General features: G+C 39.6%; 1 protein-coding gene across 1 annotated transcript; it reads left to right on the top strand.

Moving 5' to 3' along the window:
• The first annotated feature begins 10,903 nt into the window (after nucleotides 1-10,903).
• On the top strand, nucleotides 10,904-13,204 carry MC4R (melanocortin 4 receptor). Its single transcript, XM_060774696.2, has one exon. It carries the CDS (start codon nucleotides 11,326-11,328, stop codon nucleotides 12,322-12,324), a length of 999 nt encoding a protein of 332 aa, XP_060630679.1. The 5' UTR covers nucleotides 10,904-11,325; the 3' UTR covers nucleotides 12,325-13,204.
• Nucleotides 13,205-13,692: the final 488 nt, after the last annotated feature.

Genomic DNA, 13,692 nt, shown 5'->3' with positions numbered 1-13,692 from the left:
CCCCTGGCACTGTATCTTAATCAGGTGGTTCTCTTCTGCTCCTTAACTGAAGTTGGCCAATCTAATCCAATCATGCAAAAATGTCTGAAATAGCCGGAAGTTCTTCAGATTTTGGAATTTGATTGATTTAGTTGCATAGACTTTTTCTGAAAATGAAGAAAATGAATTTGGATGAAAAATTACTCTTACAACAATGGGTGAGACAATGGGTGCTTCTTAGCATGCTGTGCATTGTTTAATTTCATTTATAAATGTAGACAAATTTCACACCCTGGATCTTAAGGTCATAGTTAAGGTGGGAAAAAGAGAGAAGTATGATAGAACTGCTACTTTTCTTAATCAGTTGTCTTTGTGAAACCCACAGAGGCAATTAGTCTTCATTCTTCACCAATCTCATTTAAAAAAAATTACATATAGAGAAAACTGCCTTTGGCAGATGCATAAGGATTTGTACCTCATCTGGAGTTTTTGCTCTTTAGTATCCTCCTAGATGGGATATAAAGCCTAGGATGAGCCTGGAAATGAGCAGAAAGGCAAAAGGCAAACAACAAATTTGACAAAAGGAATATTTTGAGCAATATTTCTAGGTCTTCTTGTTGCTGGGGATGTTTCTCAGGGTCTGGCACTGCATGTAGTCATAAAATCCGATGGCATGGCACTGGACACATAATATTGCCATTACAGCATTTCAAATATAACATAAATGGAAGCTCAGCAAAAGGATGCAGACCATGGGTAAGACATATGCTATTGCCAAAACGGAGTGTATTAGGCTCACTAAAACAGACAAGCCTACAGCTGAACGTTTAATTTTTATTTTATGCGAACAGTATTATAATTGTTTTATTTTATAAGCAAAGAAAAAGACCAATTTGTCTTTAATACCTAGTAAGATTGATAAGTTTCAGTAGTTTTAATGGTAAATGGAATTAGCTTCTCTCACCCCAGTTAAATCTTTAAGGTCTCAGAAGTTTGCTGGTGGGGGGAAATACTTGTAATTGTCAGAAAGACTCTGTTTGAACCTGGAGATCCAAGGCAATCAGGAAAAAGCAACAGCAACAATGTCATAAAGGTGGTGGCACCTAAGATGGAAAACAATTTGGGCCATTGTAAAGGGGACAGGATGCTCTCTTGGACTACTTTGAGATTGGAAAAGATCTCAGGATTGCTGTCTTCACAATTGGTGAGTAGAAGTAATCAAGGCCTTACAGTCCCTGCAGCACACCAAACTCTTGGTAGTACCATGTTTTGTTATTTAGGATAGTTGCATCAATGTCCCAATATCCTGGGAGCAGGGACAAACCCCACAAGACAGAATAGTAAATCCCTGATAGTGGCAGTTCTCAGGTTTTCCTTCCCCACAAGAGACTTGCACAGGCAACTATGGAAAAGATGAGTGTTGAAGGGAGTGATTTCCAACATCACCTCATTAGTCAACTGAATATTTTTAAATCTGAGTAATGCTAAAGGATCCCCTTACAGTTTTACATCCTTTGCCTACATCACTGGATTGTAGGCAAAACAAAACAAAAACACTTTCTTTTAGCAGACACAGTCACTTTGAGCATACAGAACTGACTGAAACCCTATGCTTGTTAATTCAAGAAGTGAGAGGAATCTGAGGACCAATGCTCTGTCTCTTGCCATACCTAGCTCTGGGATGTACTGTTGCCTGATAGCCTACTGTTTTTATTTTTTAATGATGCAGTTCTTCACATAAAGGCTGAGGATCCGCCAGGTGCTATCAGAATGTGTTGCTATATTAGTAACACGAACCAGAAGACAAACATCATGAATTGCCAAGATTGAGCAGAGAAAAAACATTAAAAGTTTTGTTTTATGGGATTTTTGTGTAAGTACAGAGTCTGAAGCCTGCTGTTTGAAATTTGGCTGTGTCAATCTCTTTTTAAGGAATTTATTATGGATCCCCAAACTAAGGTCCGCTGGGCCTGATGCAGCCTTCTAAGATGGCCCCTACCTAAAACTTTAGACTTAGGGTTACTCTGAGTATGAAACAACTTAAATAAACACGACACCTAATTAACTTGACTATCTTATCAGCCAAAAACAGGTCCACACTTCCCACTGAAGAACAATTGTAACCAACATAAACTCACCAGTGTGAGTTTATGTTAGTTACAATTGTTCTTCATTTTAAATATTGTTATTTCTCTTTCATTTCTTTTGCACTACAAATAAGATATGTACAGTGTAGGAATTTGTTCATGCTTTTTCCAAACTACTGCCCCCCCCCCCAGGAGTCTGAGGGACCTTGAACTGGCCCTCTGCTTATAAAGGTTTGAGGACCCGTGGGATGTATCATCTCTCCATGTGATCCAGATGTCTAAACCATGATTTGAAAATGGCAGCCAATCCCAATAATCAAACCAAACCTTTACAATCACAGGTAATCATAATAGTTTAAGGTAACATTTCACTCTCCTGCCCCAATACTCACTTCATATTGCTCTGCTTCTCACTGGGCAATTCTACATAGACAAATAAAGAGGGCCAAATTCGATTATTCAGATGCTGGATCAGGCTCACCTTTGACACAACTAGGCAGGGGGGCAACTGCTACACACTTTATGTCATTGCTGGCTACAGCACCAGCACAGCCAGTTTATATAGTGGGTTTCTTTTTCCCTCTTCAGTATTGTGTAACTCACAAAGGAGGATGGGAAGAAGAATGGGGGAAATCCCTCCTTCCTTTTCCCCATCCCGTTCATGAGTTACATGTCATGGAAGAAGGAAAAGAGACCTCCAAGGATCATGTAGGTGTGGTATGTCAGCGTGTTCTGCCTGTGATTGTGTCTGATGTTCATGATGGAAATGGGGATGATGTTCCTGATGGTGGGCCTGGTTCTGTTGGTAATGAGGTTGAGGGTTTGATTGGACCTTTCACAAAACCCAGAATCACAGAGACCTATATCCCAGAATATCAAGGCAAAAAATCCCACATTATCTGAGTGTGGACTCAGATAACCCAGCTCAAAGCAGATATTGTAGGATTTTCTGCCTTGATATTCTGGGATATAGATCTCTGTGATAGGGCCCTGAGTTAAGGTCAGAGGAGAGGCCTGAGCTGCCTCAGGAAGATTCACAAGATCACATTCCTGAGAGAGGCCTTTCATGGTCTTTCCCAGAGGAACTATCTGAGGATGATTTGTCAGGTGCAGAAGTTAATGAGAAAGGAATTAGAAAGTGAGGCTTCTGTAAAAAAGAGACAGAGTGTCAAGCACAAATAAGACCAGTTTGCTTACAAGAAAAGAGAGATAAGCAACCCTTATCCAGGTCTAATGTCAAGAGAAATACTTTCCTTTCAGTCTTGGGTTCTGGAAAAGCTTTATATTGATTCATGGGAAAGAGTTGCTTCAGTTGGGTCAATGTAGGAAATTCAAGACAATCTTGCTTTCAAGTGCTCATAGTTTCATGTATCAAGTTTTTGCCAAGCTCCTGTTTTGTGTATTGGATGTTTTCATGCTGCCTTGATTCATGGATTCTTGCATCTTATTTCATGGATTTTTGTATCTTGTTTTGCCTTGAAGTTCATGGATTGTTCTCTGTTTTGGAACAATATATATTTCAATAAACTGCTTGCTGATTTTACCAAACTGGTAAGGTGTTTAAGGTCAGAGGAGGGTTCCTTCTCTGGTGTACAACAGTAGGTCACCATTTTGCTGCTGTGGTGGAAAGGGACAGCCACCTCACATCACCAGAAGCTCTGCACGGGTATTATAGAACTGGCTGCAGGTGTCAGGACTGCTCTAATTCAGGGGGGAATGTTTTCCCCTAATTCAGGGGGGGACGATGCCTTGAATTTTATAGCCATGTGCCAGCTGTCTTATTTGTTTCTTTTGGGCTTCAAATTCCACTGTTTTTTTCCCCCCTGTATTGGAAATCACTCTGATACTTTACTATTTCAAGTGAAGATCAGTGTACACAGTGCCTAATTTAAATATATAAAGAAGTGCATGCAAAAAGAATTTACTCTCTTGTGAAATATCTCTACTTGAAATGATGGAGAATGTTGCTTTTCTCTCTGATGACTGCGTATCCTCAGGCTGTGAGCATTGTATGTGTCAGTTCTGGAGGCAGGGTTATCCCAAGAAAGCAACTAAAGTGAAAAAGTAAACAGCTCAGACTGAAAGACCCCAACATCTGAGGGATTCAGCTCTCTTTTTTAGTTCCCTCCAACTGCTTCAAATAAAATATTTTCAGTACCTTTTCACTTAGTATTACTGCAACAGAAATATGCTCTTTCAAGATTCCCTAGACAATCCTAATCAGGCATGAGGTTGGAAAAATACCTTCTTTGGAATGCAAAGAACCATCAGCACTGCCATTCTGGGAAATGTGTTTTGTCCCATTGATCCAATTCACTACTCGGAACTCTTTCCATCGCAGGTAAAGAAGAAATTGACACTGTTTTGCTCTATCATGACAACATTGACATGGAAGGGAGCCTGCACAGCTTAGGGAGGAACATTGGGAGACATAGCTACATGATACATATACATCTTCTTATGCAGGATTAGGGTCAGGATTTCATCTCTATTGCTTTATGGTATACTCAGAAGGAATTAACAGGAGTTTAATCAAAGCACCAGCATCTCCTTCTCTGTCTGTGTATATTTGTGTGTATGAAAGAGAGAAAAGAAGAGTGGATAATGAGAGAAAAATAAAAGAGCTGGTGTAACCCAATAAGAAACAAAGTGAACAAACAGTTGTTGTAAACTTTACCTTCTTCCATTATGATGCCCTATTCCCTGGTGAAGTTTATCATTAAAAATGAATTGGTGCCTCTTAGGAATTTATTGCATTATAAAGTCATCATCCTGCAGAATTCATGCAATAACAATCCTGGCAGACCAACAACGGGTAATACATGGTGCCCATTTGCCACCCCTGTAAAATAAAGTCCTTATAATTTGGGTGACAAAATGCTTGAAAAAGAGGAAGTCTAATATTATTTTACTAATAATTTTCCTCAAAAAATGGATGTTATGATTTTCTGATAGTTTAATTATTATATTAGACTAGCCGTCCCCTGCCACGCTGTGGCCCACTCTGGTGGTCATGGGGGTTCTGTGTGGGAGGTTTGGCCCAATTCTATCGTTGGTGGGGTTCAGAATGCTCTGTGATTGTAGGTGAACTACAAATTCCAGCAACTACAACTCCCAAATGTCAAAATTCTATTTTCCCCAAACTCCACCAGTGTTCACATTAGGGCATATCGAGTATTTGTGTAGAGTTTGGTCCAGATCCATCATTGTTTGAGTCCACAGTGCTCTCTGGATGTAGGTGAACTACAACTCCAAAACCAAAGGACACTGCCCACCAAGACTGACAGGTTGGAGGTTCGAATCCAGGGAGAGTGTGGATGAGCTCCCTCTGTCAGCTCCAGCTCCCCATGTGGGGACATGAGTGAAAAGTCCCACGAGGATGGTAAAACATAAAAAAACATCTGGACATCCCCTGGGCAATGTCCTTGCAGACGGCCAATTTTCTCACACCAGAAACAACTTGCAGTTTCTCAAGTTGTTCCTGACACTCACACACAAAACAATCAATCACATAATTGAAGTCACACAGTGAAATTTATTGGCAGGAGTTTCAGGACACATTCTTCCTCAAGAACACTTATTTTTTCATATAAGAGCTGCTTGCCACCAGATGAGGGCATTCCTCTGGGTATCAGAGAACTTAACATAAATGCACATTTACTAGGTAATGAAACATATAGAGTGGTTTGGGCATTTGTTGATGCTTGCCTTCAAATCAGTTTTGACTTATCAACCTTGAAGTTTAACAAAAAATTGCATCATGGCAACCAACTATGAGTTGGTAGCTTACTGAATGAATCCTTACAGATAGCTCAGTTAATGGGGAAAGTGGTACACAAGAAAGTAATCTGTGTGGTGACAAGAGAGTTTCTCAGTTCCCCTTCAAAACAGTCTGGTGTTGCAAACCCTGGCATTTGAGAAGCCAACAGCTTTGTTTGGCATGGAGTGGAAGCTGGTGGCTCCAGTGTGAGTTTGGAAAGAAAGAAGGAAGAACTAAACAGCAAAAAGGAATACACGAATATCTGCTTCCTTCCTACTGCTGCTGCCTTACTTTCCAAGCCTTCTTGTCTTCTGCACATTTTCCATCTGGCTTTTGTTGAGCAATGGTGAGTGGCTGTCTTCTTATAGCTACATGATTTCATAGTATTGAGTCATTACAGTGAAAGTGGTATCAAATCACATTAATTCTACAGTGTAGATGCACCCTAGGTTGGCCAGGACAGATGTAAGAGATTTGCATATTCTTATCAGCAGCCTGGATAGCTCATAACATATGGCTCATCTACAAAGGACTTTATCCCATGAGCAGAAGGAAAGTAGGGGAAAGCATTTGGAAGATTGGGGACTTGTCTTACCCTGGCAGGATCCATTCTTAGGGGATGGTCAGTCATCCCATGTCCTTTTCCTATTTTTTTCCTGCTTCCCCCCAGCTTTCATCCTCTTTCTTCAATCAGGAATCAGTCTTTCCTCTGTTTCCACATTCTGGGAAGACAGATTCCCATGGGCAGCCAGAGGAAGCGGTGGTGTGTCATGGAATGGCCTGTGTGGGACTCCATTTTGTCAGCATGCGAAAAGGGAGAAAAAACTGGAGAAAACTTACATGGGATGAGATCAATAGACCAGTTAGATCAGTGTGATAGCCAATCAACCCCATGGCAGCTAAACCCCACACAGGGGCTGACCTGGCTAATGTGGTTTACCCCAGGTTAATTTAACTTGGGAGAAACCCCAAAACAGGATTCAGGTTGTCCCCTGACTTAGAGTGTTTCAAGTCAGCTGGGTCAATTCCTAACTGGAACCATCTGCAATTGTCTTGAGAACCACCCTGTGCTCCCTGTGCTCAGGCTATGTTAAAATCATCTGCTAGTATCTGGAATGAAGTAGATAAGGAGGGTTTATACTGTCATGGGAAACTCTAGAACTCTTTTAAAAATGAAAACAAGCCCTATTTTAAAATTCTAGGTGGAAATGAATTATTTCTGGGCTAGAGCAAGACCTTAGTGGATTTTCATGATGTCTTACCTTGTCCTTGAGACTTCCAGGGCCTATAAATTATCCATGCAAGTGTACTGGCAGACATGTTTCCTTGAGCTGAACACAGTAATGTTGGAACACAGATGACAAGGATTTCTTCATTCTGGAAAGATGTACTGTACATAGCTATTTGATATATTCAATACATACTACTTCATTCATTCCTTTCAAGGACAGCTGAAATTATGGAATTCATTTCCGAACAACCGATATTAAAAGGAAGCTGTTTTACATTTGTTTCATTAGGAAAGAGATAAAGAAGTGGGAATTGTTAGCTAAGGTAAAAAAAAAGGTTTTTAAAACGCAATAAAAATAACAGGTTTGAGCAAAAATGGAAATCTGACTGTATGTCATGAAAGAAAAAAGGACATTCACGACAGCAAAACAAATAGAAATGTCATCTCTTGAAGGTCACTTCATATTGTGCAGTGTTCGAGATTTGCAGATACAATCTTGAGATCCATTAGAAGTATACAATTATAGTACTATGACTCCACATAAATTGATAGTTACATTCTATGGAATCCTGAAATACACAGTTTATGGAGAGGCATTTAGATTTCTCAGGTAATACCTCACCAAATCCCCGATGCAGCCATGGCAATTAAATTAGAATGAGCCCTTGGTTAATTCTTGGCTTTCCCACTTTTTCAACTGCTTTTAAAATGTCCTACTTTATCTCTCCTTTTTCTACTTTATTTTTTTGTCCTCTGCTTACATCAATTGCTACAAAGTGAATTCAAAATGCAAAAGTAATTTGCATCCAATTAATTCAATGGGAGACAGAAATGAAGAGGGACAGAGTTATGTACTTCCTTGTATGTGTATTTGAATTGTTTTTCTTTTTCAGACTTTCACAGTACATACATTTTAGTGTTTCTCTGCTTACAACAGTTATGTTGTGTGTTCTTCCCTATTAATAACTTTCTTGGACATCTTTTGTCCACATTCTATCCTAGTTATCATCTGTGAAATGTTGGAGAATATCCATGTATATGCCTTCAAGTCACATTTGATTTACAGCAACTCCATGAATTTAAATACTCAGAGATGTTTTTGCCAGTTCTTTCTCCAAAATATAATCCACACTATAATAATAAATAATAAACTTTATTTGTACCCCGCCACCATCTCCCTGAAGGGGACTCAGAGCAACTAACATGGGGCCAAGCTCAAAATTACAGTACAGCAAAATAAAATACAAAGAAGCAGAAAATACCATCAAAATAAATAGATGAAATAACAAAATAAAACAAACACTTAGAAAATAACATTATAGAGAAATTGAACACAGCGGGCGGGCCAAATGCACTAGGATAAAATTGATAAAACCCTGGATGAGATAAGTAGTGAGAGAATGTGTTTCTGAGGGAGGAGCTCAAAAGGAATGAACAATGGGTTAGACCTTCATTAAGTGCATCATGAGGATGGAAATGTAGTTGGAACAGACAAAATATGGAATATATGTGGAATATATGTTCACTCACCACAGTATCTGGTATTTACTGGTAGTTTCCCATCCAAGTACTAACAAGAGCTGACCCTACATGGCTTCCAAAGTTCTGGTGTCTTTAAGGAGCGTATTTTGCTGTAAATGTTTAAGTAGTCATGTGAATTGGTTTCAGCTTTTTCAAGAACCACGGATTTGGGGTCCAAAGCTCCAAAGTTGGAATGAGACCTGGATTGGTTGAAGGCAAAGAAACAGAGGGCCCTTCCACACAGCCATATAACCCAGAATATCAAGGCAAAAAATCCCACAATATCTACTTTGAACTGGGCTATCTGAGTCCACACACTGCCATATATCCCAGTTCAAAGCAGATAATGTGGGATTTTATTCAGCTGGGTGGAAGTGGCCAGAGACTTTATTCACTCTGGCCAAAGTGAATGCCAGCAGAGTCTGCACTCTCAAAACTGATGTGAGGTAATGAAAACATACAGAATCATGTATAGGACTTTGACAGCAGTTTAAACCAAAGAACTTTTGCACTGATTGGGTCAGACAGGGGCCAGCTAGGATCCACATGCTGGTTGGCCAAGACAAGTCATCTACCACTTTCATTTATAGGTTTCTGGCCTGGCAGGAATTGTAATAAATGGTCAGTGCTCCATTTGAGGATTTGTGCCTGCTTCTTGGTCCACTTCCAGAAAATGCATGGGAGAAAGGAATGTGGATAGAGTTTGAGTGCTAATAGCATCATTCCTGTTTGCCTAGAGTAGGACAATGTATCTTGATCAGCTAAATAATGGTGGAAAGGGTGTTGCGTGTTTTGAATGGGTTCCCAGGAAAAGGGTCTGGCAGAGAGCTGGGGAACTTGCGTGACCTTTCAGTCTGAGTTCACTGCTAGATCATGTATCTAAATATTGTGAGGTATGTCTACTACCTGGATGAATGATGGGATTTGCCCTGAAATGTGTGTATGTGTTTATGTAACTTGGTAGATACAGGTTTAAGGTTGCCTACTGATGTTAGCTGAACTGAGTTTCTGGGGGAAAAGTCACCCATAGGCTCCATGTCTTGGTACGATGTGGGTATTGGAGATCCGTTTTAGGCTCCTAGAGTTTCAAGAACAGTCAGGTACACACTTTTTGTCTAACATATCCATAAATTCCTTTATTCATAGCTTGAAAATGTTTACAAAAGTCATGAAAGCAAACGTTGATTTTGCCATTGTAAATAAGGGACACCATTTTACTATGCCATTGTATCCATGGGGGGAGGGGGAGCCCTACACAGGAAACCAATCCCCAATGAATACTACTGTGAACTGTATGCCAAAAAAAATTAAAAATACAAAGCATTTCTAGTCTGCCTTTCTCAGCCCTAAGGCAACTCAAGGTGGGTTACAGATTGGCTCAAGGGAGTTATTTCTATGATGAGGGTGTTCCTGCCAGGCTCCTTCTTCACTGCCATATAATCCAGATTTTCAAAGCAAATAATCTAGATTTTATGTGGCAGTGTAGAAGGGTCCCCAGACTGGCTAGTAGTTTCATTCCTTTATATGTTGCTCATTCACAGTTCCTTTATTTCCATGGATACTCAGGATACAGTGTTTGAATCAACTGGTCTAAACATTCAAAGTCGCTGCAATTTTATGGAGGGGTTTTGACTTTGGTACAGCATATAATAATAATAATAATAATAATAATTATTATTATTATTATTATTATTATTATAATAATAATAGTGATCTTGACATACCTCATGAAAGGAAAGCAACACCATCACCACTATGATTTATTTGATCTATAACATAGGAAATTATTATTTTCTTTGCAAGGACAAATAGAAGCAGATCATATTTTCTTACTCATTTATTGATTTGATTCACACCCAGAGTTTCTCTCAGATCTGACATTCAAGGCAGCTTGTGCTTAAAACATTTGCAGAAAAAAATGCCATGTATTTGTATACTAAAATCATTATTTTAAAACACAATTGAATGATGAGTTTTTAAACACACATGCCATTGGAAGCCCCATCCTGAACAACTGATCAGTTGCCAAAAGCTTCCTGAATAAAATGATATTTAAGAGAAATTCTTTGCAGAAATTTTTTAGAGAAATTCTTTGCAGAAATCTAGAGAAACAAAAACAGCCTCCTCTCCTGTTAACACTCAGCAGCTGTATTGCACAGGAAAATGTTTTACCAAACTGTAGAAATCTGAAATGCATCCAGCTCCTCCTGCCCTCACACATCCTTTTCTCTCTATTGGCTGGATAGTAAACTGGAGGTGGAACTTGCTTCTAACTACCTTCCCTGTTCCAACACAGTACAAGTAACAGCAGCAGGCAGGCTGGCATTGCACAGAAAACTGAGTACTATGTATGGCTTGAAATGATTTTTTCTTTTTTAGAACTCATCAGCTGGAACTGAAAGCATTGTGGCTCCTCTTGAGGTTCGATTCTCACAGAGAATGGAAGTACTTCACCAAATTCCAGGCTATATGAAAGAGAAGCAGCACTCAGCTATACAATCTCAGAGGCTACAGGCGCATATGGCGTTGAATGAGTCAACTCTGGCTGCAAAACATTGCATCTTTATCTTGCTTCTTGGAATCTGCTTTCCTGCCGTTGCATCCCTTGTCACTGTTTGGAACAGCCCCCTCTCATGAAAAACATATCCACAGATTCATTCAAAGAGGTGGAGACTGGAGAGAGAGGTGGATTGAATTCAAAAACTGACAAAAGGATTGTTAGCTCTTGAATCACTGCTTTTTGGAAGATGAACTTCACCTACCACTACGGGATTCACCAGCATCTTGACTTGTGGAACCACAGCTACAGACTACATGGTGGAGTCATGAACCGATCCCTGGGGAAGAGTTACTCTTCAGAAGGATGCTACGAGCAACTTTTTGTCTCACCGGAAGTATTTGTTACCCTCGGCTTTGTCAGCTTGTTAGAGAATGTCCTGGTGATCGTGGCTATAGCCAAGAACAAGAATTTGCATTCCCCGATGTATTTTTTCATTTGCAGCTTAGCTGTAGCAGATTTACTTGTGAGTGTCTCCAATGGGTCGGAAACTATCGTTATCACCCTCTTGAACAACACTGATGTGGGCGCCCACAGTTTCACGGTCAGCATTGACAATATTATTGACTCGGTGATCTGCAGCTCCTTGCTTGCCTCAATTTGTAGTCTGCTATCCATAGCTGTGGACAGGTACTTTACGATCTTCTATGCTCTCCAGTACCATAACATCATGACAGTCCGGCGTGTAGGTATCATTATCACCTGCATCTGGGCTGCTTGCACTGTTTCAGGCATCCTGTTCATCATATACTCCGACAGTAGTGTGGTCATCATTTGTCTCATCAGCATGTTTTTTACCATGCTAGTCCTCATGGCATCTCTCTATGTCCACATGTTCCTGCTGGCCCGGCTGCATATTAAAAAGATCGCTATTCTCCCCGGCACGGGACCCATCTGTCAACGGGCCAACATGAAGGGGGCAATCACTTTGACCATTTTGATTGGGGTTTTTGTGGTGTGCTGGGCCCCACTCTTTTTCCATTTGCTTTTCTACATCTCTTGCCCCCACAATCCATACTGCATCTGCTTCATGTCACATTTTCACCTGTACCTCATCCTCATCATGTGCAATTCCATTATCGATCCACTTATTTATGCCTTCCGGAGTCAAGAGCTGAGGAAAACCTTCAAAGAGATTATGTGCTGTTACAGCCTGCGAGAGCTGTGTGATTTCTCCAGCAAATACTGAATGGACACAGTGAAGCTCTTTTACTTACGCACCTTTTACAGAGGCTGACATTTCCTCCAGTGTTTCTAAGACTGTGGGCTAGATGGATGAGAAAGAACCCTGCTTTACTGGAATTATTAAATGTATTTCTCTGCTTTTATGCTTGTCAAGCCATTGAGTGTAATTATTTAAATGTTAAAGTGTTGCTCCTGCTTAAGGTTAGGAATGTCTCTACAGACTGTTATTAAAGGAACATGTGCCCATATTTTCAAAACTGTGATATAGTTAGAACAATAATATTGAGGACTAAGCAAGAAAATATTGCCTTAATATATCTTGCATGCATCACTGTTCTTTGCCTTGCTCTATTAAGCTACTTATGTTTGAAAGCAGGATTTTTTTTTTGCCTTGCACAAAGATATTTAACTTGAAATGTGATGAAAATATTATCTTTTCCACTGAGCTCAGGTGCTCCACAACTTTTTCATAAGCAGATGTGATAACTCCTGTCGGATTTCCTTCCTGGCTGGATCTACACTGAGTCCTCACTGCCATATGTTCCACTTCAAAGCACATAATCTGGATTTTATATGGCAGCAAATAAAGGACCTCAGTTGTAATCATCACTGTATCGGGTGGAGGGGAGGTGGAATGATTTTGTCACAGTACCAAGACATTTTTTTCATCCATCTCTGTTGTAATGTAATATATATTGATTTGGTGTTGAATGTGAAATCAAGACCCATTAACTTTACAAAAGACCTGCTACTGGAGGAGATAAAAGCTGGCAGAATTTGTTTGTGAATCTCCTTGTGGATCATGGGAACTATTACAAGTGCCTCCACCTCTAAAACTCTCATTAAACCACTGATAAACCACTGACAACTTTCTGTAAAGTAAATAGCCCCTGCTGATTTAATATGAGAGAGAACTAAAGTAGTTCTGTTGCATTAATTATGATTACTACTAGACTTGTTTGGGAAATTAGTATTTATGTTTGAATTAATGAACATCGTTCTCTCCTCACTCTCCCTGGTAATGTTCACATTTATTCACAACCCTGAGAAAAATAATTTATACTTCCTTTTAATAATATTTTTATTTAGGGGGTAGACAAGGAGAGGGGTAAACAAAAATGGGGGTAATTTGTTCATACATTTAAAGTGGGGAAACAATACTATGTATAGAAAGCAAGAAAGAAGTAAAATTTAAAAAGAAGAGAGAGAAAAAACCATTGGTGACTTCCATCTAATCCTTTGTGGTTTAAAAACTTATTCTATCAAGAAAATAGCACACCTTCGATGTTTGAGGCACAAAAACCAAGCTCTTGAATTTAATCTATTATTAAGTCCATTCTACAATGTCCCTTTGGGAAGAAGCAACTTTAAG

The sequence above is a fragment of the Anolis sagrei genome, chromosome 4, assembly GCF_037176765.1.
Source record: "Anolis sagrei isolate rAnoSag1 chromosome 4, rAnoSag1.mat, whole genome shotgun sequence".
NCBI lineage: Eukaryota > Metazoa > Chordata > Lepidosauria > Squamata > Dactyloidae > Anolis > Anolis sagrei.
This window is presented reverse-complemented; position numbering and strand designations above follow the sequence as displayed.

What these genes read in the sequence shown, in the direction of transcription:
- MC4R (XM_060774696.2), top strand. Translation starts at nt 11,326, where the DNA reads ATGAACTTCACCTACCACTACGGGATTCACCAGCATCTTGACTTGTGG.